The sequence below is a fragment of the Pipra filicauda genome, unplaced genomic scaffold (genome assembly GCF_003945595.2).
Source record: "Pipra filicauda isolate LSUMZ 115617 unplaced genomic scaffold, ASM394559v2 scaffold659_size178264_pilon, whole genome shotgun sequence".
Lineage (NCBI taxonomy): Eukaryota > Metazoa > Chordata > Aves > Passeriformes > Pipridae > Pipra > Pipra filicauda.
Genome location: NW_024104819.1, coordinates 52,753 through 79,394, shown reverse-complemented (window position 1 = coordinate 79,394; position 26,642 = coordinate 52,753). Strand labels below are relative to the sequence as shown.

At 35.2% G+C, this 26,642-nt stretch overlaps 1 protein-coding gene across 6 annotated transcripts in view; it reads right to left on the bottom strand.

Annotated features, from left to right (window-relative positions):
• Positions 1-26,642, bottom strand: part of EXOC6 (exocyst complex component 6) — an 84,248-nt gene that overhangs the window by 28,102 nt on the left and 29,504 nt on the right. For 2 of the 6 annotated variants that reach the window (XR_005566188.1, XM_027743134.2), the window contains exons 9-20: positions 24,338-24,421; positions 24,196-24,242; positions 23,688-23,808; positions 21,742-21,813; positions 21,051-21,148; positions 19,848-19,953; positions 18,305-18,414; positions 17,199-17,310; positions 16,961-17,095; positions 13,017-13,196; positions 9,952-9,981; positions 4,158-4,299 (exon numbers count right to left, since the gene is read on the bottom strand). Coding sequence is in view for 5 of the 6 variants with exons in the window: in XM_027743134.2 (XP_027598935.1) it covers positions 4,158-4,299; positions 9,952-9,981; positions 13,017-13,196; positions 16,961-17,095; positions 17,199-17,310; positions 18,305-18,414; positions 19,848-19,953; positions 21,051-21,148; positions 21,742-21,813; positions 23,688-23,808; positions 24,196-24,242; positions 24,338-24,421 (1,237 nt within the window). In the remaining variant the exon portion in view is untranslated. Of the gene's footprint in view, positions 1-4,157; positions 4,300-9,950; positions 10,037-13,016; positions 13,197-16,960; positions 17,096-17,198; positions 17,311-18,304; positions 18,415-19,847; positions 19,954-21,050; positions 21,149-21,741; positions 21,814-23,687; positions 23,809-24,195; positions 24,243-24,337; positions 24,422-26,642 lie in introns of those variants that run through there. The other 4 variants (XM_039388490.1, XM_027743136.2, XM_027743135.2 and 1 more) reach the window with 4 other exon arrangements.

Below are 26,642 nucleotides of genomic sequence, written 5' to 3'. Positions count from 1 at the left end.
TTTCCCTGTAAATTGTACTGAATTTCCACAAAAATCTAGATATATTACCAGGTCTCTTCATTTAGTCTCTCAAACCCCAACTTTTAGACATCATCTGGTTGTGCCCTTCTGCTGGTCTCGGAATTCTGTACCTAATTCCTGACAAACAGCTTTGCCACTCAATGGCAGAAATTAAAAACTAGAGTCCAGACTTCGAATCAAAAGCTAAATTAGGACAGTTTTACTTCAGTCTCATAGCACTGATTCACAGGCAGGACAGTAAAGGTACAAATGTATTTTTAAAGGAAGAGTGGAGAATCAGGTGACAATCTCAGCAGCCAGCAGCCACTTTGCAGCCCTGTTGGATGCTCCAGCTGTTCAAACACGCCTGGAGGGGAGCCTTGTTGAGGGAGCTGCCAGCTGGCCAGGCAGCAGCCCCCAGCCCTGGCCCCAGCACCAGCAAGATCGGCTGCTTCCCCTCACTCCGTGCTGCCATATGTGACCGGCAGATGAAGGATGGTCTCAAGTGAGTTAAGTTAACCTGGCTTCCCAGAGGGAAGAGGTGGCAGGTAAAGTGAGGGGCCTCCAGAGGAGAATACAGTGCCTTTTCATGGAAAAACAGGATTTGGGTTCCCCAGCTTCCGGCATGCCCACCTGGAGATTACCTTTGTGTACACTCCACGGAGAGCACTTTGGTCAAGATACCACTTTCTCTTGGAAACTGCAGCTCTCCACATAATGGATGAAAAAGGAGGGACTGTCAGGAAGCCCTATGTAGGGCTGATAAGGAAGATACACAGCATCCTGCTTGGCACTAATTCTTCACTAACCCATGTTCATTTATAGGCAGGACCCAAAACTTTTCATCCTTGCACAGAATCATATTTAGGTGAAGATAGACACCCACTCAAACATATTTCAGTCTGCCAATTCATCCTGCCTCACAATTCAGCAGTGTTAAAATGCATAAATTATAAAAATCACATCTGGCTCTTCCAAAAATTAGAATTTCTGACAAGTTCTAATTCCTTAATAAAAAGCTGATGTAAGGTATGTAGATCTGCATGGTGTCTCTGAAAAGCTATTCTTTTATTATACACACCTTTCTTCTTGTAAAGTGGGATACAGCAGCCCACATTTGACTTTTATCTTCAAGAAATAGCAAATAGCCTCCCTTTCCCAATCCATTTTCCTCCTGAAAATGGAGAACTGAAATGCGATGTCCAAGCAAAAGACTATACTTTGGATATTATTCAGTGGAACCTGTATGTTCTGTTTTCTGAACACTGTTCCAAGAATCCTAATCACCCTACTGGAAGATAACCACTGATAAAGAGTGGTGTAAAATATGGAGGTAAAACACTGCTCCAGGCTATAAAATATGTAGAGAGAGTGGAGAAATACTTCAATTAGAACAGGACAAACTAAAATCAAACTGAAAGCTTTTGGAATGTTTGCAAGGAAACCAAAAAACTTGTTAGAAGAAGAGCAAGAAGATCACTTTTTTTTTTTAAATGAATCCTTAAAGAAGACCAGCTGATGCTATTACTATTGTTAAGCAAAAATACCAGATGCTTCCAGATTTTCTGCTCTGCTCTTTAAAGTTAGGTACTATAGGTACTACACTGCACAGAAATTTAGTGCAGGATAATGAAATCGCAGTTCACCACCAGATCACTTCCTTCCCTTCCACCTTCATTTCTTGGAAGTCCACTTATCATTCTACCTATTCACTGCGAAGACTAAGAACTTCAGCACTTACTGACTTTAACAGATTGCTGCTCATTAGCAGATCGTTGGGTTGTTGGTTGGACTGTTGATTGTTTTTTAATGGAAAAGAAAAAAACCTGACAGGTAATCACATTTTTCTGCTTTTATTTAGATCTCTCCAGTTCATACAAGAAAGAATAAAATTACAATGTTAAAGATCAGAAAAAATATCTAGAATATTGCCAAGAATTTTTAAAAATGTATCTTCAGATATTCATAACTTTCTACATCTCACCTAACTTCACAGTTCAAAATGCATGAGTATACTCTACTGTGTCTAGAAGTAAAATGTCAAACTCATGTATACAATACAGTAGAAAACTACCCAACAGTTGTGAATTATATGCACACTCTAAGCACTAATTGAAATGTCACTGTCATATCCATTAATCCCAAAGCATCAAAGAATAAAGCTGGGGGAGGGTGATGAACAAGAACATAAATCACAGGCATCACAGCGAGGCCTGGAATGTGCTTGTGATGGACCTTATGAATGAAACCACATCGGCAAAGCTGTCTGAGCAAAATCTTGTGTCAATCCTTTATTCCACAGATTGCAAAATGTCGTCTGTTGCCACATACTATCCTGACAATAATTACATAATTACATTTAAACTATTCAAAGGGTTTCTGTGCAAAACCAATTTTTTTATCTAACATGCTTGAAAAGCTTTGCACAAAGGAAGAAATAAAGCTTATTCTATTTGCATTTGTACAGCACATGCTAAAAGTTGCACAGTGGTGGAAAGAAAGTGTTTCAGTCTTCAGGTTACTAGCTTTCTGAAAATGTCTTATTTTGGCCCAAGCTTTGTCATGTCCTGTCTATGCCATATGCTCCCAGAGTGAAATAGTGAATTGGTTAATCTATACAGAGTACTGGAGTACTGCGTTGTTCACAGCTGATATTTTAAATATTAGAAACTGAATAATTTGGTAATGGGTAAGTTTTCTTAACTGTTACACTAGCAGATGACTGTTCAGTGGGTACCCTAATTCAGCTTGTCTAGATGAATGATTATGATATCAGTATTACGAATACTATGTAATTTCTGTTTTTACAACTGGGATCTTTTTTACATCTAGAAAACTAGACAAATGAACAAACACATACCCCTATCCACATACCTGACAAGAAGACTATTAAATTTGCAACATCAAGTGTACTAAAAGCAAAAGAAGTCAAACCATGATACGTTTGGTCAACTTGTACAATCATGAGACAAATTTTAATGTCACAATCACAAATACTTTTTCAATCTGACTCAGATAATCCCATCAGTTCATTCCATGCACTGAAAGGCCTTAGGGCTGGATAGTGAAGGACTGTCAGAAAGATGCCTGCTCTACCTGTTATAGAGTTTAGCTGGAATGTAACAAAGGCAGGAGAAGGAAAGACAAATGTATGGTTATAATGTCAAAAATGCCCCTTAACTCTGTCCCTGGACTCCCACAAGAATCCTTTGTGATGCTAATCAAATTGCTTGAAATCAAATTTCCAGTCTCCCATAGGTGGCTTCTAATTGAGTAGTCATCAATTTTTTTCACATATCCAAACTAAAAACCTCAGGATACAACTTATAGAACTGCCCCATTATACAGCTGTCACCAAAATCACCGAGACCCATGCTTCAAATACATAATAGAAAAGATACTTTGGAAAAAAACACACCAGAAGAATCTGAAAATATGCATTGAAAAAATCACTAGTCAGTCTTTCCACTGTATCTCAGTCATCAACTATAAAACAATTAAAACTATATTCACAGAATTAACTTCCTTCATACAGATTAAGAGCTCGCCCTCAACTATGAGCTCTATGCAAAACATGAGGTAATTAATCCTGCCTTCAGTGCTGGATTGAACTTGAACCAGTTTATAAAATAACTTTGATGCCATATTTTAAATGGTGAGAATAAAACAACATCTGATGTACACTAAATGAGTACTAGTATTCTGTATGGTGAGTAAGGCAGTAGCAGCTTTAGGAGTAAGAAGACCCCGTGTAACAGCACATTTAAAATTTGTACCATAATAGATGAACTCAAGAACAAAAATTAAAATTCCACAGACATTTGACCTTTTTTTTTCCTTAACAATTTCAACATAATATTTATATTGAAGTTTTGGGCAATTCTGTACTAAACTATTGTCTTTACTGGATACAGTGATTATGATCCCATTGGGAATAAAAACAATGTATGTTTCAATCACACACTTGAGTTAAAAAAAAAACTTTATAAAAAAATTCCCAGAAATTTTAACATACTTATAAATATTTTTACAAGAAGATATACTGTCATATTAATCATTTAATAAAAGACAAAGTTTTAGTACATTATGGAAAAAGATAACTTACATTATCTAACTTTTTTCAGTGTTAAGACATGTAGGTTGGAATATATACTTACATTCACACTGGATCACATCTAAATTAAACTGCTGAATTGCTCCCATGCTTATTTGTTTTAATTCACTGTCCAATAGCATCTGCATCAGGGACATTGAAAGATGCTGGCAGGCTGACATGCAAGCTGTCTGGGCCACTTTTCCCTAGTAGAAAAAGCAATAGGTTTTAAGATAGAAACAAATGATATGTCACTAAAGAACTACTTGTCTGATTTGATTTCAATATACACTCAAAGTCTTAATGATACAGGACTTAGATTAGGAAAGAGATCACACTTCCTGTTATTTCTCTGACATGTTAGCTTTGTTTCTATTAGATCAAATGAATAACTAGATTAAATATATGTCAAAGCAATTATTGATATTTCTTCCATAAATCCAACAGTTTTCATGAATACAAGGACTTTTCCAAAACATTATAAGTTGCTGAAGCATATGAAGATATGAATAGCTTTGTGGTTTTATTCAAATATTTTAAACCCAAACAGAATGAAAGCAAGAATGTTATGAAAACCAACATGCTGCATATTTTTAACAATAGTAAATAAAAACCTCCCAAACTTTATATAAACAAAAATGATTGCTATGAGTTGGGGCATTTCTCATAATAGCTTGTGCTAATAATTGTTACTTTAATTTCTTGAATTCCATCTCAAAGCTTGTAGCTAAATTATTTAAAATATTCATGTTTATCCATCATCTTTTCAGCGCTTAATAAATCAGTGCTGCCAATAATCAACTACTTACAAAATGAAATGTAGCCCTCTGCTGTACAATATAGAAATAATTTCCCAATCACAGTCTCACTAGTAACATTGCTCTTTATCATCTATATGTAATTGAGACAAATTTTCCAACATGAGACCAAAAAACAAAACACAAAGTCAGACATTAACTTCATAATCAATTATTAAAAATTTAGTACAGAAAAATTGAAAGATAATGAAATTCCACCTTAAAGCTAAGAAAACCACTTAAGACCAGATACTGAACCAGATGGCACCATTCTATTCATAGCACTGCCATCTTTTAAAGCAGAACGATCTTGGCTTTCAAATGCAACTACATGAATCTCTGTAGTTTAATGTACTTAAACCTCGCTTTTCAAGTGATGTCTATGTTACAATGTATATTAAAACAAAGGTAACAACACGCACAAAATAAATCACAATTATGTAATACAGCTACTGGAGCACACACCACTATTTTTTACTTCTATCCATCAGTGAAGTGATGACACCTGTTTCTCTAAACCAATGGCTCCCCAGCTGTTTTCTGCAAAGTCAGGTTAAGCAATTCACTGTTGATCCCACAAACACGTACAAGCAATGAAAGATTATAACAGACAGCAGTTCACTGTCCCAAAAAGTTTGGAAAGTTCTGCTCCAGCTTCTGAAGAGCCAGATCTTATCCTTAATAACTCAACTAGCTCACATAATTGACAGAAAATTTTCATAACAGAAAGCAGATTTGGCCCCAAATATTTTGTACTTTAAAAATCCATTATTTGTTAAAAGGTAATTAACAAATTGTGTAGCGAACACAATGGAAAGCCTTCAACTCTCCTCATGTTCACACTGAAACATTAAATGGCTGTTGCTAATACCTCCTTAGCAGTAGGACACCTTGAACTGTTAGGAGCTTTATATCTAAAATGAGATGTCAGTTTCTTAATTGAAAATCTCAGAAAAGCACATAACATTTTTGAGCAAAATAGATGAACTGGCAACAAGGAATGTAAGAAACAATGCAAGAACAGCATGCTTAAAAGTCTCCCAAATCCAATGGTAATTACACCGGGAGACACGTAGCTCTATTCCCCAAGCAGAACAATACCAACAGGAATTGCGGGGGGAGGAGGTGGAGAAGAAAAAAAATAGGGGAAAAAGGAAGGAAAAAAGGAGGTGAGAACGGGAATCAGTGGGCCACAGTTCATGTAATTACAGTGTAGTAGATTTGAAATACTTAATGGAAATGTCATTTTGATTTAATGGAACAACTAGTGCATCTCTGTTTAATGTACTGCTCCATCAAATCAGCTCCATGTCCTATTTATGCTGCCACTATAATGTAATAAAAGTTCAACCAGATTAATAGGTTGTCACAAAAAATTTTAACATTCAGTTTATTTCATATGCAAACAATCGGTACTCCTCTGTTATCTTCAATAAAAGACAGAATTTTATATTTCTAACAAGCTTGTGTAGTTAATTGTTACAATCTGGCAAATATCAATAGTACTGGAGCACAAGGTAATGGTTACAATACAGAAATGACATGGTTAAAGCCACTTGGACTTTAAATAAGTATTAATACATGTACATTTAATGTTTATTTTAACATTTCATAAAATGGAAACATCCTAACATATAAACTATTTCCAACTATGTAACTTGAACTACAGGCTTATTGTTCAAATGACATCAAAAAATAATAGAAGTTTACTATACACAGTTAATACTTACTCAATAAAATCACTCAATATTCTCAAATTTAGAGAAAAAATGAAGCTACACATGCCTCTCAAAATGCTGAATTTTAACTGAAATAAATGTGAACTATACTGTTATCCTCTTCAAAATTCAGTGCTTCCCAATTCAAAATACGTTGGATGTATGATACTCAGAAAAGATGAAATTAAAATTTGTGTTTGAAAAATGAGATCTAGTTAAAAATCCGTCTCCGAATTTCCACCATCTACCAATTAATCAGTTCCTCACCCTGTTTTCATACAGCATTTTGAAGAGGAAACATAAGGATTCATGAACATAGCAATAACATTTATTTTCCAGAATTAAATCCCAGTTAGTTTTAAAACATTATTGATGTTTTTATTTACCAGTTTGTTGTTTGGGTTTTTTTTAATTACTATTATTAATTTTTAAGGGGGGTGGGGGTGGCCGTGGTTATCTAGCAATTAAATACCTATATTCAATAGCATGCAGAGATTCAGCAGGCTTCTCACATTCTCCCCAGTTGCCTCCCATTTGGAGACACTACTATTGTCTCTGCTGTGCCTATGCTAATTGCTGGTGTCTACAAAACCTATTCTTCCACTCAACCAATGTAAAGTTTAGGAAACAAGGACCCTATTCTATAAGCAAAAACACCTGCTAACAGTGTTAAAGGAAACTGGTTTTTTCACCCAGCCTTCACATTTTGCTGAAATACAAGTTTGTAAAAAGAGAAAACCCTTAGACAAACTTCTTATATTTCAAAGGAGCTTGTAAAGAGAATTTGCTGACATATTAAATCCTTTTTTATAGGACCCAAAAGCTTTTCTCCGAAGAACAATTGTAGTAAAGAGACATTTGGCTCCTAGGAATTCCCAAAGGGTCAGCCATATGCATCCTTCCACGGCACCTTCGCGGTGCTGCTTTCTAAAACCCATGCTAGCTGTCTCAAAAGCAGCTTTCATCATTCACTATGGTGTCAGTCAATATGATTTATGGACTGCATTTCAACAAAGTCAAAGCATATAGAATGAGAAATATGACTACAATCTGCTAATTTGTTTTGTATTGAGCCACTTAGGAGTCAAAGACCTGATGTCAGGCTGAGACCAGCAACACAATTAACCAGCCAGTGACAGATTCATCCATCCTCCCTGCCAGGCTGTGCCAATCAAAGACAGCATGAAGCAGCATTTGGAGAAATCAGTAAGAAAACTCATTCTCTAAGTAGCCTGTGAAGGCTGTTGATTGACAGTTTTTGAATATGGTTGCAGAAAACCACCACCCCTCCGCCCCCACTGCAAGCTGTGAAATTAGACTTTTGCTGCCAATCACAGAAACAATAAAATAACACAAACTGCCATCCTCAGCATAAAAAGAAAATAACAAAACTTATCTGTTAGAAATCTAAGACGTTAAGCTGAAGAATTAATTTAATAATATGAAATGAAAATGTCATTCTTTCTGAAAATGCAAAGAAATTAAACATACAGATTTTATCAGTCGGAGCTAAATCCAATTTTTGAACTATTGATAAAATACAAGTATACTAAAAGCACTAGTGGAATTTTTAAGAGTTAATTTTACCTACAGCCTCTGCCCCAAATGCTACTGAAACAATGAAAAATACCTAATTGAAAGTAATTTGTAACTGTTGTTTTTCAATGGCCACTTTTTTCCAAAGAGTTGTCCAGTACTAACTTTGTATTTGCATTATATTTGTATTGACAAGGGACATACCTAGAATAAAATTTCAGCTAATTCTAAACTTAGATTAAAAGCACTTATATACAGACCCATTATAATTTCAAATTACCTGATCTGAAATTAGAAGGTAACATTTTTCCTTAACAGTTCAAAATTAAACTTAAAAAAAGGCAGGTCCTTAATAAAAATTTGATCAGCCAATTTATTTCAGGAGATGAATGGCTGTATAATGAAATTTTAATTTGCTTTTTGATTCAGAGCATCTAATGGTACTATAAACTGCAACACAAACTTAAAATAGGATGTAAATATAATCTCAAAAGACTTAATTCTAATGAATTTAGAAAACAGAACCATTAAAAACTGCATAACTCTCAAATTATAACCTTCCAAATTCCACACAGCTTCTGTGCTCTGCTTTGCTGAAATTCTGCTAGTCCTTAGTCATGGCATAACCAGCAGACTGAGACCTATGCAACATTAACAGGAAGTATTTCTACACAAAATATTCAATACTCATAGTGCTCATGACACCTATTACCTCGACAGTTCAACATGACACTGAGTATTCAAATGATAGAAATGCTCATAGGAATGAACCACCAACATCATCTAGTCCAACCTTCTACTTGGAGCAGGACTATTGCCAACACTGGTTCAGGTCCATTGTCCTTTTTCCTCGCTAAGGCTTCAAAATCACCAAGGATGGGAATTCAACAATGTCTCTCTGTAAACTCCTTCAATACCACACCACTCTCTTCATGCAAACTTTTGCTCTAATATTGAAGCTTTACCTCCTGAGCTTCTATCTGTGACCATAGCCATGTGTGAATTTGTCAGTCCTACCAAGAAGAGTTTGGCTCCATCAGTTTTGGTTTTGTTCTTCAAGAGGTTGTAGGCTGCCACTAGATCTGTCTGCAGTCTTCTACTTAACAGGCTAAATACTTGACCTCCATAACTCCACCTGTAACTCCTGTGCTCTAGGATCCTAACAACTTGGGACCCCACTGCTAGATCCATTCTCCACATTTTGATAATTTAGTAATATTAACTTCATCACTTTCGTTATCATGGCAATGCTTATGCCAAATCAAAATGAACTCCTTATATAAAAAAAAATGACATGAAAATAATCAGGGGATGGAAGAATTCTTAAATGCAATGCATCATCTTCTTTGAAAAATTTTAAAAAAGCAAATAAAGAACACCAGCACACACATTCCTTTGACCCCAGGCAGAGGTAGCAGAGAAACGATGGAACTTTTGCTGATTCTTTATTCAGCTCTATCACTCTACCCTTATTCTGTATGCATGTCTCATCGCTGTAATTTTGATACCTGACCCCTCTTTCAAAAGGTCTAATAGTCTCCTCTAAATTACCTCATTTGGGATGCAAGACACATCCCATCAACCTTCTGCAAGGTTTTTAGGACTCCTGCTGTCTGTCCCAGTGTACGAAAGCCCAATGTTAGCCATTAACTCGATCCCTGCATGCAACCACACAAGGTACACAGCAAGTCATCAGCAAAACAGAAAGGGTCTTTTTATTAAATGATTAAAAATTGAAGCAATAAGCCTGCAGGCAGTTCATAGTTTTTCTGTTCACATGCTTTTTCTTCATCTTGCATCTACTTACCGACATAGCTGCATGGTCATTGTTGTTATTCTGAGAAGGAAACCAGTAAGGCAATCAAAACAAAAAAATTAAGATGTACTGTCAACTTCAAAAAAAAAAAAAAGAATAAAAAATTGGTAGCAATAACAGGTAAGAAAAATCTCACAAAAAGAACAATTATAGCTACAGAATTCCTTAAATTATTTTTTTTAAACCTGTGAATTTACACAGTATTTTGTTGAGGCATAACAAATAGATTATAATTTAAATACTACTAATCTGGCAATAATACCTTTTTCTGTAATAAGGAACTGTATGCCAAAATATCAAAGTAGCAAACTTCAAATGACAAAGTGTCTGTTGAAATGCCCTTCCAGAAAGTTTTCATTACAAGAAAGAACATATTCCAAAACTCTTACACCTTGGCTTACAGAGGTTATCTGTATGCCATTAACATACTTTGTTCAAGCAAGGCTTAGAATGGTCGAGGATAGTAAGAATCTAAATGTAACATGACTCATTAATAAATTTTAACATTAATCTAATGGCAATATAACTCTAGGGTGGAATAAAGCTATTTTCTTTTCCAATATTGCTTCCTAATTACAGTAAACAAACACAGAGGAGAAAACTAAGATGAAAAACTTAAGAGAAGGGGGGGGAGAAAAAAGTTTTGGAGACACAAGACATTTCCCATGATTCAACAGAGATATCAGACTCCAACTAAGTTGTGCCACTTTGTGTGCAGGTTCAGTAGAGTTGAGATCATGGCCTACCTGATTTAAAGCTCTAACATTCCAATAAAAATAATACAAATTGCATAAAACAGATACACAACATAAGATGTATTATTGAAAAGTTATGCCTACATTGGTACAGAAATACTTCATTACAGCCCCACATGGAAGCACAAAAGGAGACGCATCCCTGTGCATTTACACAGCTTACACACACAGCTAAAATAAAACGACATTCTACCGACAGGAGCCAAATGAATCACAGCAAAAAAAATTGTTAAAGAACATATTTTAACAGTTCTGCAAGAAGAGTAGCATTTGAAACAATACCAAAGAGAAAGACCCTTGAGTGTGACTACAGAGAACTAGTGTGGCCAACCAGCCACACTGTCCCCAGCCCTGGCACAATGCCCTCTAACACCATCAGGTATGCTAAGGTAGAATAGAAGAGATTCCTCTACTCGTCCCACTCTTTTCCTTACTAGAATTAGGGCCAGTGGCTAGGAATTTTGTTCTTTGATTTCTAATTACATAAAAGTTCTGACAAACTATTTGGAGCAGAGGAATGTTTCTGCCAGCCATACAAAAATTATTATGGAAATGACACAGTGACATTCTTGGAGTAATCCATTGATGAAAATTAATTCTAAAATTGTTCCAAATCTTAATTATGGCATAGGAGAATCTAGCTTAGTTTAGCACTCCAAAGCACTTACTATTTTAATGAGCTATGGAATCAAGTTCTGGGCTAATCTTTGAAAATGCTTTTACTATAAATTTTCTCTTAATGAAAGTAACTTACTAGTACAAGTCTAATCAGAATTACCATAATGCAACTGTGTACACCTTTTCATATAAACTCCACAGCTCACACACAACATCCATAGGACTGTATGTTTCTACAACTGGCCAAGGTAGAATAAGAAACGAGATACAAGATAAGTAAAAAATTATAAGAAACCTCTTGCCAGAGCAGATTAGTTGTCCATATAGTTCTACATCCTGCCTGGTACCTGACCAGAGTTTGAAATTAGAGAATAGCCTCTTCACAGGAACTACCTTTCTCCAAAGGCTGACTTGTGCCCCCAGGCACATATTTCTACTCTTTCTACAATTTTTAAGTCCTAATGCCACAGCTGCTTCTTTCCATCCCTCTTAACACATTACATTCATGGCAGACGTCTGTACATCCTGCTCTACAAACTTCACAACCCTTAACTACAAAATGCATATAACCACAGAGGAGCAGTGCCTTTTGTTCACGCTGCTTTGTATACTGAGTTATTATGAAATTAACTATCTAACAAACTTATTCTGAATCAAAAAACGCTCCAATGATTTGGCACAGAAGCACATGCCTCACACAACACAGTCAATATCACATGATACGTTTTGGGTGGGGTTATGTCTTTGAGTCAGTTAAAAGAACAGGAGATTGAAGAATCACAGCCTCTTCACACATAATCTGGAAGACCAGATAAACCCACTATGCCAGCAACTTCAAAACCTTGCTGTGCACATAAAGAAATTATTATTCAGACTATTTCCAGTCTGAAGCCTCAAAACATTCTGTGCCTCGAGGACTTATTCTTTACAAGCATTGCATGTGGGCAAAGCACTCAGACATCAGTGTGACTGTAGCAACCAAGGACAAGCTGATGAAAAGCAGATGTAGCTTGAATGACTTACTGAAGTCACTCCCAACCTATAAAGCTATAAACTATTACGATGATAAACCAAACTGGAAGCAGTCTTTTTTGTCTTGAAGCAAGGGGAAATCAGACAACAGAATGTAACAATTCATGCATAAGACAAGTTAACAGTACCCTTTTTGTTGGGACAAAATAACACAGGATATATTTGAATACAAACAAGGATTTATTTCAAGGAAGCTCAGTTCACTAGAATCAAATGACTTCTTATGATCAAAACTATTTAGCTAAAAACCTTGGGGAATACAAAACCTCCATAATCTGATGCACAAATGCAGGATTAGCACCAATTCTGCATTGTTTGAATCAGTGCACGTATACAGAAAACCAAGATGCTTAACTAAAAAGTCCATCTGATGCTCTACAAAACTGTATGAGTTCTTACATTATTTATAAATTAGTTGTTGGTAACAATATTACTAAAGTATTTGTAAGTATTTTCTTTGTATTCCCATGGGTAACCATCACCAATATACTGAAACACATATGACAATATTCCTGTGCTGAAAAAAAATTAAAAATACATCTTGCAAGCATATGCACAATTCAAAAACCATATCTATCCTCAAAATCTTCATGTATTAAAATAAAATGATGTTGAAATAGTTTGAAATTAAATTTAATTTTGAACACTTACAGGTAAATGAGTAAAAACTTGAAACGTGCTTCTTAAAAAGTTAATTAGGTCCATTAAGTATCCACTGGCTCTTCCATCTGATTCAGACATTGTCCAATCATAATCAGCAATCTGAATAAATTCATCTATTTTTTGGTTAAGTTTTGTATATATTTCTCCTTCTGCAGCATGTCTTGCATCCTGAAAAAAAAATCGTGTGCAATTGTCAGAATTCTAAAATATTATTAAATGCAGATAAAACTATATCCATCAACAAAACTCAAGTCTTGTGTTTTTCTTAAGTTAAAAAATATTTTATTTAAATCAGCATTTTAACTTTGTCTTACAGTAAGTCTGGGGCTGTGGTTTTTAAAATACTCGCATAATGCATACTGTGAGTGTTTATAAAATAACATGCCTACAAAAGAATCTAAGTTCTCAGACAAATGAAGTTAATTTGAATTTGGAAACAAAGCAAGTTCTTTACTCTGTTCACAACAACCACCTTTTATTCAGCCTTACAAACCCCGACACAAAGTTTATTTGCCTTCTTTTATAAAGAAAATAATAAAAGAACCTAATAATTTTATCTTTTATGGACAGAGGCCCAGCAATCATGATTTTTATGTAATAATGCCTTAAAGCTGCACATCTGAAAAATACTCATAATTTTTCATACTCCTTTAAATATCCTGATCATCATACACCATGATTCAGAACTTCCTCCTACCCCTACTTTTTGTTCTGCCACACAATGGATTCTACTTTTTGGAACAGTGAAGTCCTGCATTTACTGCGAACTGAGTTCACACTGCTAATGATCTGCGTCGTTTGTGTAGGGGACACCTTCAGAGATCCAATGGGATCTATGTGCAGATGCTTGGTACATGTGTGTTGCTGGAAAACTGTGCTTTTGCCAGCCTGGAGTTTAAAGTTTCTCAATGTCTTTCTAATTTGGGCACAGCATGAAACTTTCTTCACCAATACAGAGCAATAATTCAAGTAAGACATTTGATTTAAAGCAAACAGATCAGTTGCTTGAGATTTTTAGAGAGTTAAAATAGGCTGGATATACTGAAGCAACAAAAAAGCAGATGAAACTCCCATCACTACTTTCTTCTAGGAAAAAGCAGTCCAAAAAACATGGCACTTCAGAAAAGTGTAAATATGAAAGGCAAAAAGAAAAAATAAAAACATTTACATTTATCTGAGCTTACAGGTGCTTTTACATTGAATGTGCCAAATTTAGTCTTCAGTCAGGCCCCAGGCTATGAGGCACTTCAGAAGCAAGCGAGAAAGCATGTGGCCCTGCCATGAATAAATACAAAAGTATGATTCCCTAAAAATTGCATTTTTACTGCCAAAACAACTTGTAAAAGCCTCTACTGAATGGCTCTCCCAATCCAACACACAAGAATCTGGCAACCTGTTAACATGTCAAAGGAATATGTTGACATCCACAATTTTGTAGATGGCCATGACTAAGAAAGCTTTAACTAATCTATATTTAAAGTTTCTAATTAACAATGAGACCTCAGTTTCAACAATCTATAATGATGGGGCTTGCAAATACATCTGCTTCAGCTTAGCAAAATTCCTTCAATTTTTTGTTTGTTTGGGTTTGGGTTTTTTTGTTTAAAAACTAAGTCATTTGTGGAGTGATTGTATAACCCTTAACAGTTAAAATGATTTACTGGTGATGGGAAGACTAGTCCTTCTGTTTTTAAAAAAACGCAGTGTAGATGCACTTAAAAGTTCATCTCATGGAATGTAAATGTGATCAATGCTGCTAATAAAAGGAGATTTCTGACCACTCAGAAAGAATGGAGGTGACACAATTTGCCACCAGGACATGAATTTAATAACAGTAGAACATACCAAACTCTCTGAGAGCCCAGGTGAGAAACTGTGAGCAGTTTTTCATTACAATAGAGAGGAAAAAAAAAAAAAGAGGGATTAACAAGAAAAGAATTCTCTACTTTAATTGGAGAACACTGCGCTAACAAGTTTTCCAGCAAAGTAGACAGGAGAGAAACCATACAAAATAAAAAATCTTGGTTGTCAGCATTCATCCCATATTCTTCTGAAGTGCATAGATACTAAGCACGGATACAGAATTCGGTTAATCCCTCCAATACATATTGGATTTCTGTGGCCAGGTTTTGGCAGCGGGGGGAGGCTACAGAGGTGGTTTCTGTGAGAAGTTGCCAGAAGCTTCCCCCATGTCCAACAGAGCCGATGCCAGTCGGCTCCAGGACGGACCCGCCACTGGCCAAAGCCGAGCCCATCAGGAATGACAGTAACATCTCTGTGATAACATGCTTAAGAAGGAAAAAAAAGTTATTGTGCAGATGAAAATTCCAGCAAGGGAAGAGGGGAGTGAGAACATGTGAAAATCTCTGCAGACACCAAGGTCAGTGCAGGAGGAGGAGCAGGAGGTGCTCCAGGCGCCAGAGCAAAGGCCCTGCAGCCCGTGGTGCAGCCCATGGTGGAGCAGCTGTGCCCCTGCAGCCCATGGAGGACCACTGGGGTGCAGAGACCCAGCTCAGCCTGTGGAGAAGACACACTGGAGCAGGCGGATGCACAAAGGAGGCTGTGAGCCTATGGGAGGCCCATGCTGGAGCCTGTGGGGAGAGGAGCCCACACTGGAGCAAGTGCTCCCTGGTAGGATTTGTGGTCCTGTGGGGGACCCAAGCTGGAGCAGCCTGTGTCTGAAGCACTGCACCCCATGGAAAAATGACCCGTATTGCAGCAGTTTGTGAAGAACTGTTGCCTGTGGGATGGACTCATGCTGGAGAAGTTTGTGAAGGACTATCTCCCATGGGAGGGACCCCACAGGAAACAGGGAAAGGACTCCTCTCCCTCAGCAGAGGCAGAAACAAGAACTGACCATAACCCCCATTCCCCATCTCCCTGCAATGCTGAGGGGGGAGGAGGTAGAACTTGGAAGGAGGGAGGGATGGAGGGAGGTGTTTTTGAGATTTATTTTACTTCTCATTCTCCTGCTCTGATTCTGTTAGTAATAAATGTAATCAATATCCCCACTTTGAGTCTGTGATCCCCACATCATGACAGTGATCAGGAAGTGATCTCTCCCAGTCCTTAACTCATGAAGCTTTTGTTATATATATATGCAAGAACAACTTCATCTACTAATGAGATGAGGAGCCATATATAGAAAGAAAACTAAATAATTTTTTATTTTAGGATTATTTTGTCCTCAGGTTGCAAATGTTGACATGCTAAATGATGAAATGGCAATTGTCTATGCTGAATATACATCACTTAAGATTTAATTTTCTGAGATATAAGTTTAAGCACTTCCATCCTTTCTGAAAAGCATCACAGAAAACACAGCTCATGCAGATAAGCAGTTGTCATATATTAGAAACAGGGAAATTTCCAGTGATCGTTTAACAACTATTATTGTGTCTATACAGGACATGTAAATAAAACATAAATTGTAAAATTAGAATAACTTGTGCTTTGTAGCACATTCTTAATACTCCTTTTATATTAATAATTATACCATTTGAAAATACACCACAAAATATTTCTACTGTAGAATAAAATCAAAGAGATACAAACATTTTAGAGTAAGCTAGCTGTTTGCTTGATTCCATTCAGGAAAAGGGAGATGTTACATAAATTGGAGCTTAATCTATTAAAAGCTTCTTGTGAAGTTAAGCTTAGATTTTAATTTCATAACTTAATAAAAAATTAATTTGAAAGACAGTATTGAGGCTTTTCACATACTGACATATTCCAGGTCATACCAATAACATAAAAACAGTGTTTATCTGCTCAGTGTTAGAACTGAATGCTTAAGAATTCAGAATTATTTTAAGACAAAAATGAGAATGCACACTTTGCCCTCACACCCTTTTGTTTTAAAATGCTTCATTTATAGTGATTTTGATATAACTTTTCAGATCCAGTCATATAATGGATGCCATGTACTATACCTTAAATGTAGAAAGTCCATAAAGTCTTGCAGTGTGAACAGTCAGCTGTGAAATATTTGTAATGTTTGATATAAAATCCTCAAGGTATTTACAGGCTTGTTCCAAGTGTGTTGTGTTTATGATGATTTGAACAAGCTACAAGAGACAAAAAATTCTTGTAAAAATCCTTTTTGTATCATTCATTGTCATTTGATTTTGTAAATGGTAAGAGTCTTAGAATATGTGTTTTAAAACTTACCTCTGTTAAACCTATATGAGGTTTTTTAATTAGATTCTGTAAACAACTACTTAGGGTTCTTGTAAGCAGCAAATTTGTAGATTTTCTGAGCATATCATCTATTTCTGTTGAGCTGAAAAAAAAAAGGGTTTTTTTTATAACTGTGCTGTGCATGGCAATATTTTGACAGCAATACTTAATAATTTTAATTTTTTCCCTGCAAAGGGAACTTTTCATGTTAAGAATTCCCTATGTGCATTTAAATTCTGGTTGCTCTAAGTTTTCTGTGATCTAACAGAACACCTCTTTTACTTACCAAATATCCATTAACTGAATTTCAACACTGAAGCAAAATCTGTTATTTTTAGATTTTGGACATGTTTATTGACACAGCAGTTCGTAAAGAGTAATTTGTGGGTTTTAATGAGTTACTAAGGAGGTCAACATGTGCTCATTAGTACGTGTAAATTATAAACAGTATCAATTAAGAATGTGTGAAAGGGAGTAATTTACATCTTTAACAGTGCAGAAGTGGGTGAGGGCCACGAATACCTTCCAGATTTCAGATCTATTAATTCTATTTTATGTAATTAAAACTAAGCTTTTGAAAGCCAGAAGAGGAAAGGAAATGGGTCAGAAAAAGGTGGGATAGAAGAGGGAAAGAGATGCAGACACCACATTTTGTTTCAGGAAAAATCATTGCTAAGGAAACTCAAATCACTGAGAAGGGAAAGACTCATAGGTAATCAGGGACACTAAACAATTGTTTCTGAAATGGTCAGTATCAAAGTATACTTTTCAATCTTTACATGCTATGTTAAATAAATAAATTCCCTAGATTATTCAAACCAGTCAATACTGTTTAAAAAACCCCAGCAGTCCTTTAGACTGCTTACCATACCCAGCTGCTTTCACCCATACACATATTGTAAGGCATATATATACATGAAATATATACTATAGCACTGGGAATCATAGAAAAATACAAACAATTATATATGCAAATTATGAAACAAGCACAGGAAGCAAGTACACAAGAACATGTATTTTCATTTTAGTATATATGTTTGGGTCACCTGAAAGTTACAGGTTACCTTACAGTCACGTTCCTGATGCTTCAAGCTCACCTGCGGTGAAGTGACTCCGAAAACTTAAGGCTTGCGTAAATAAATTCCTTGACCTGCATATAAATCTGAGGCACTGACTGAGACATTGGAAGCTTCTTTGGAAAGGACTGCTGTGAAAATAAAAGATCATACTATCTCACACCTGAAACTGATTCCAAGAGAGCTTGGTACTAAACCCAACAATTAGAAAGCCACTTAACGCTATCAACATTTTAATCTACCTTAACATTTTGTGGGTTTCATCAAATACAAACACTGGTATGCATTGAGCTAACTTCTAGATCTGTCTGAATGGCTTATAAGCAAAATAGAATTTTATCACTTCTTTAAATTCTTTTAAATCACTTATTTAAATTAGCTTTACTCTCAAGCTCATCAGCCCAAAAACTAAGAATCAGTGAGATTCTGCCTGTAAAATATCTCCATAAGTGCTGCTCACAATGAAATAGAAACAACTCTCTGTATCATAAACCAGACTGAAAATTGTTGAGTACACAGAATACATTTCCCTTTTGGTGAAAAAAAAAAAAGCTTTGTATTAATCATACATATATGTAACTAGAAGATAAAATTATTTAGTACAAATTAAAAATTTCCTCAATTATTAGCAAAATATGTTATTCTGTTTATCTTATTTGAGTATTATAATGGCTAAGTAAATGAATTTGATGGAGGAAAGCATCCAGGAAGCCCTCTGGAGTCTCATTCAAAAATCAGCATAAAAACCTACTTTAGTTTTTCATCTTCACTGCAACACTGCATTAATGACAGGCAGCTGTTACATTTGCCTGGCAAATCCCTGCTGAACCACAAACTCAGAATAGCTTTTTACTTTAGCAGGTATCTGTAGCAATGGACTGTGTATAAAACAGCTTTCCCCTACAACAGTTACTCCCACCATCAGGTTGTTCTTAGATTTAGTTCTTCTCTACAGACTCCATCATGAGCCTCTTTTATTGGTATTACCAAAACCATACTTGAATAGTAAAACATATTAATCACCCTTCTGTGAAAAGAGTTTGTAGTGAAAGAATGGCTGAGGCTACAAAAGGACATCCTACTGGAATGCTACTACAGCAGAATTATTTACAGTCTCTTCACATTTATTTTGCCCCCCACAAAAAATAATTAAACTTAAAAGTGAAATAAAAAAGTCGCTGTCTCTCATGCCTGCTCTACATGTATTTTTGTAACACTACAGCATATACTGAGTTACTAAACCCAATGAGCTGCAACAAAATTTAACTAATTAAAGACAGATTGTATTATCATTACATAAAGACTTTATCAATTAAACCGTATTATTAATTTGTTTACAAAACAATGGGTTTCATTATTCACTCAAACATCAGAGCAAATGACTAAAGCTTTCATTTTCATATTTATTTATGACTAGATAATTATGCACAAAGAAGGTGATTTAGCCTCTTAATCTACCTAGCTTTTCAAAGTTTAATTGCTTTTTAATTATAAAAATCATTACTGTCCCAAGTGTCCTTAATTGGATTTCCACAAACTTGAATAACATAAAACTTCTCCTTACCTTATCAAGTTCTGGATCTTGAAAAGGAAATTTGCTTATGACTATTTTGTATTCCTCTTCATTTGCTACAGGAATAGGGCTGTAGTTGTCTGCTTCAAAAATATCCCTGATGAATTAGCAAAGTGAAAAAAAAATTGGACATGTAACTTATAGTATTTTCTGATGTTAAAACACGTAAATGAATATAAATTTTACTACCACATTTATGTGTGCATCTTCAAGAAGTTTTAAGAATTTAGCACATCCCAAATATTACTTTGAAAGTACCTCACATATGCTAACTCTTTATCATGTGTCTAATCACAGAGAAAAAAATACCCAGAAGTGTTTTAATATGTGCATAATACATCAAAGGAACCTTAGATCAACTAGTCCACTCCAGAGTAAACCATAATATAGTTATTAATTATGGTAACCCACAGCTTCCTACACTAAAGCCGATATTCGGAGTGTCTCACCTGGGCACCAGAGCTACATTCAGCCAGCGGAGATGATTCAGAACTCAACCAGGCCTATGGCACAGCACAGTTTGAGTGCCCTCTGGACTTCCCTACTAGTCAAATGACTATATTAGAAGAGTGAGGAGCTCAAGAACCTTAAGTGGTCAATTTAACCTTAAGGTTTTCTGTAATACAATGTAACATACTTTATGGTACATATTTAGACATCATGCCCTATCTACAAATACGCTTTGGAGTACAGTCTCAGACCAATGTATTCCTGGGTTTAAAATTTACTCAATCAAAGGATTCCAAGGAATAGGTGGAAATTAATGTGCATTAAAAAAACATGAAGACATACTGGCAATATCAGCAGTTTGTCAGGGAGATATGCATATCAGCTAACTGTAAACATTAAGACTAGATAAATTAGGAACTTAAAGCCCTATTGCAATAGATTAGAATTATTAGGTTCCTAATGAAGAGAAACAGATGCCTCTCTCCTGCATGTTTCTCCAGTAATGTCCCTTTGGAGACCTTCCTTCTCTCCATTAACTATAGAAGCAGTATTTGATGTCTCTTTCCCTAAACATTAGTCACATGTGATGAATATCTCCAAACTGAATATATATCCAAACTGAAATTCATACACAACACTTGAGTTCATAAATTCTTCCAGAATTATAACTATATCATAAACACTTGAAGCTAGACAAAAACAATAGATGCAATACAAAAGACACAATTATTTTGATATACTAACCTGAACAATCCAGACCACTTTTTAAGAAGCGTTTCATTGTACTGGTCTCTTATCTCGAATAAAAGATCAAATAGTCGGTTCACAGGAAAACCATAGCCCTAAAGTATAAAAATTAAGGGGGGATAGTTTAAGAACTAATACATTCAACTCCTATCATAGCACTTCAGGACTCTGAGATGGGACTTATTATTCAATCTTTTCACTTCTATAAAATAAATTGTAGTACTTTAAGCACACCACTGTAAGTTTATATATTAAATTTTTACCAAATAATTTATCCTATGCATTTGGAAATTTGCCCCATTTCTCTTTGTTAAACATGGCAAGAATACTTGCCAGTGATGTTCACCTGGTCTCTCATCTAAAGAATTAACGATAACTGGAATGCTATTCTTGTTTAAGATGAGACATAAAGTATTTGTAAAAGACAAAAATGTACACAAAATTGCAAAACACTAATTTTGCACAGATATGAATAACTGATGCTAGCTGGATAGCCCAGAATGCATACATTCAGTTTATAATACTGAAAAGGAGGAACTAAGGCAAGAAATACATATATTTTTAAACACTACTGTGTAATTTTGGGTTTGATTTGCATATATGATTCATGAAAACACAAACATTGCACTTACATAAAGTTAAAATTTGACTACAGGAATTTCAGTTAAAATAGTAATACAGTACGTACCTGCAAAGTATCAGCAAATACTACAATGAGATTCTTCAATTCCAGAACAAGATCAGGATCAGTGCAATATGACTGAAAGCGAGAAATTCTGGTTTTGTTAAAAGGATTTCAAATATGAGACATATATTTTCAAAGAATAGTAGTACAGGTTAAACTCTCCAGCCTTAGTAAAAAAACTAGACTCACTTGTCCTTACTTAGTCCAGCTACATAAAAGTATTTGTTAAATTTTCATATGAGTTATCAATAGTATAAAAGTTCAGAAAAAGTAAACTAAATTATGAGATTCAATATCAGTATGGTGTACTGAGACTGAAAATCAGCAAATTACATTTATTTCAGTGGAACATAAGCACACTTTGCTAAATCAGTATCAGAGAGGTTCCATAGGACACTCTTTTGACCACCAAGCCCAGGTCTAACTAATGCTAACTAATGCTAACTGTGTCACCTCAGTTTCCCAGCTGTATGGGTAACACTCTATAAAATACTTCCTGAACAAGGTCAAAGTTAAATTTGATGGTAAAAAGGTCAAGACGTAAGTTATTTACTAAATAACTGTAATCTGATTTTCAGAGGTGCAGAGTCACACAACTAAGGCTTTCACCTCAGCTTCACTATTTGCAATACTGGACAAAATAAAAAAATATTCCCATTAAAATAATTTGAAGCAGCATGAGAATATAGTTTTGGTTAAAGATTACGTACACCTGTTTCACCTTCCTTGAAATTTTGCTCCTAGCATACTTTCTTAAAGTAAGGGTTTGGTTTATTTATCTAAATATTAGTCTACAGTAGGACAATGTTAGATTTTGATAGAATTGGGTTTGATGGGAGTCATGCATTTTGAGAAGAAATAGTGATGAAGTACATGACGAGACTTTGAAGAGTTCTTTAGAGATGACATTACTTTAAACCCTTAAATTATCATACATATAAATCCACACACAGACAACTAACTAGCAAAGTATTCATCTTTAAAAAATGCTGGATAAATATATCTCAATTTATAACAATCCACTTAAAAGAATTTAAAAATATGAGAACATCTCATGTACTACTGATCAGTAAAGGTCCTATGATAACTATAGTTGTAACCTGAACTTTTTCCCCATTTTTCCTCAGTATAATTGAAATATCAAATATTCCTTGAGTTAAAGATGAATTGCAATAAAATTAAAATAACATTGCATAAAGGAGCTAACATTAAAAAGGGAAAGATAAAATTCTTTTCTTCTTTCTGATAGTAAAAGTTATACCAATAGTAAACTTTGAAGCAATTTACTATCTGTCAGTCTGAGTGAACAATGTGTTTTCCAGTGTTTTTTCACAGAGGAGTAAGAAATAGCTTGGAGTATCACTGCAGCTGAGGTAGAAATAGAACTTTAGGAGATGCACTTCAAATGTACTGAAATACTGAGCTAACATAGAATTTTTCTAATACCTTTTCTTCAACATAAACATAACACTACTATAGCATTGAAGAGAGAGCTCCAAGGGGTTTGCTGGTGGAGTTTATTTTGGAAACATTGCATTTGGAATGATAATTAGGAACTATTTCCTGGTGGTGCTTTCAGTGCTGAACTATTCAATCTGATCTAATGAAGAGGTCAGTTGAGACTAATGAGGAAGGATTGCAATAATAACAGCAGATTAACTCTGCATATTCTAAACTGCTGGACTAAGAGAAGGTTTGGAAGACCCAGTGAGTTGTAAATCAGTGGAGGATTATGCAAATAGCCCATGGCTGTGGATCACAGCCTGATACTGTGGGGAAAAACAAAAGCTTGGCAGGCTCCCTCCCAAATCTGAGCAATTTTTAATCACAAGAAAAATAAAACATGAGATAGGTGTAATTTTTCACTTTGTTGCTATCCCAGCCTTAAATACACAGAGCTCTGAAGTAAGAGGATTTAAACTGCAATACTGATAAGACTTCTCACTTACTGAATGTGTTCTAAGAACAGCAACGATCTTGGAAAGGGCCATGTTCCAGAGTTCATCAGTATATGTTCTAGTTACCAATCCTTGGGTTACATGTAAAATGTGGTCTTCTACTACAAAGAAACTAAAACAAAACAATGCTTATATTATTCAGTTGTTTTCTAACATTAGAGCAAATTCTACTCTTCACACACAAGCACAGTCAAACCCTTCCCCACTGGAGCAGTGACACATGGGTAGGTTTGGTGTTCAATTTTGCCCAGAATGAAGTCAAAATGTGAAACAGTTTGTTTCATGCCATTTGGAATCCAGGATTCTGAAGTGTCCTTGTAGGGCACAGGGCTGGTAGGATACGGATGCTCTTCTCTACTCAGATTCAGCAACAATCACCCACATGATTTGTGCAGTAACTGAATCTTGCAGAAGGAAGTCTTCAGACAATGAGAGAACACAGAGTGAATAAAGCATCAACAGATTAAAACTGAAATAAATTTTTATTTATAAAACTTACCCTACAATTTGGCTGAAGTATCTTCTATAGCCTTCTACTGTTTCATGCTTTCAGTGAAAAAGGAAACAAGTTTAGAAATAAAAATACCACTAAGCATTAGCTACAACTTAAGTCAATGCAAAAAAAAATAAAAATTGATTACCATGCTTGACTGTGGCTGCAGAACTAATCGTGCTTGTTTCCTTCTTTGTTTTCTGTAGTAATTTTCAAATATTTCTCCATCACCCTAAAAAAAAGAATAAAAAGTAGTTAAAACAAGAACATTGTTTCAGTATGAAAAAGGCACTTTTTAATTTCAGGGTAGAATTCTCTTAAACTCAGCACATATTTTGCATTTATTCCATATATAAACCTCCAGCTGTCAGCAGCAGAGTTTTACATGAATGAAATATGCAGAAATTACCTTTTCCTACAAAGTAGCCAACAGCCTGTACTGTAAGTAGAAATTTTGCTCGTGCCTACATTTTGTCAAGCAATATGGATTTTAAACAGTATGTCTGTTTTTCAACTACAGCTTTCGGAGTATACTAATATTTATAGATAAGGTATATTAGCTATTACACTATAACTGAAACTCATCATCTCCTAAAATATTTCTCTAGGTTATTTAAGAAAGTAACTACATTGTTACAAAAATGTTTCTCTGAATATATGACACATCTGAACACTGTCTGCACTAGCTTTACCTAAGAAAAAACAAATATGAGTTTTATCGAATATTTCCTTATTCTCTTTGGATTTATAATGAGTGTGGACTTGGATTTTTCTCTTATCATGATCCTCAAAAATACAAAACCCTCTGTGCCTAAAGATTATACTGCAATCAGCAGAATATAGTAACAACCTTGATGATTCACTCACTGAATAAGCAAAGTCTAGGCGAGATAAAATATGCCAAAGCAAAGCATTTGTTTTGCCCAGTTTCCAAAAATTCATGAGTTTATATCAACAGAGACAATAAATCAGTTCATGTTTGGTTATAAATTCTAGGAATATTGCTAATATATCAAGTGCTGTTTCACTACATAGATACATTTATTTAACACTGATACTAAAAGGTAACATTACATGCCTAAGGGATAAGGGTATTTTCACCAGAATTTAAATAGACAGCATAGATCTTTATGTATATTGCTCAGAAGTTTCTAGTCAAAAGAAAGGTTACTTGTCAATAAGTACAGTCTACGTTTGGTATGTATTTATCTTGTCATCACTAGGTTGGAATCCCAAGCTATGTAGTATCCTGAGGTATATAAAAATTGTGCTTTCTTCTTCAATATGAAGAAACAGAATAAAAAACTTCAGTCCTTCATAAAAATAGAATATTTTCTACAATTTTGTAGCAGAGACAGGATTCATTAAGACCATAACATTTGCTGCGAGGTAAGTCCTTGTTATAGAAATGTAACGAATAGCCACCTGGTATCAACTCCCCTCCTCTGCTGTCATCATTAAGTTCTCTAAACTCAAAAGGGATGGTTTGAAACACAAGATAAATGAGAACTCCAAGAAGTGGTTAATGCACAACTAATTAGATGATGCTAGCAGGAAATCCAGAAGTCCTGTCCTGAAGACAGTAACAACCCTTTCCAATGTCAGAGAGCACTCCAACTTGTTTTCCGTCTCCCGTAAATTTGGAACTTGGTAAAGTTGCTGTGCAAACCCAAAAAGCATATTCTTGGATCAAAGATCCAACACTGGGATCCTTGTCATAGTGAAAAACATAATTATATATCACTTTTAAATGCCATCTATCGACTTTATTTTCTGTTCCTTTATTATACTAAAGAAAGAATAAGCAGATGTTGTCTGGTATGTTTAACTTTACACATTCTTTTTTATATGTTGTTTCACGCTTTATTTTCTGTAAGAAGAAATAGTCCACTCTTTCAATAGCTTTGGCAGCCTGTCTTTCTTTCAACCAGTCCAGCTGAGATTGTAGGATTAGCAATACTCACAGGTACATCATCTTGACTTAAGTCATTGATACTTATATTCTATGAGAAATTTGACTTCAAAAGTAATTGAGACATAGGAAAGATGAGAAAATAACAAATAATTTGGTAGCATGTTTCCCAAAAAAAGTTTTCATCCTTGTCAGTTTGTGAACTGAATCTCTTTTACAGAAATTAAAATAGGCTATTGTGTCTCTGCCATCAAATCCTATTTAATCTGCCTGAACACACTGTCAGAATCCCCAGATTTTGTTTCCTATTTTTCTCTACTGTTCTGATTTCCACAAGATTAAGAATGAATATTGCTATGTTTTGTAATATTGATCCAAACATTTGGGTAACACAGAACACTTGCAGGAACTGCAGAAGTGCCAATGCCAGCATTGAGGTAAACATGCATATTTTACATATATACTTAAAAACACTTAGGTAATTAACATCTTTATATTATGCATATAAACATGGAGTCATGCCTGTGTATCCCTACTCTAC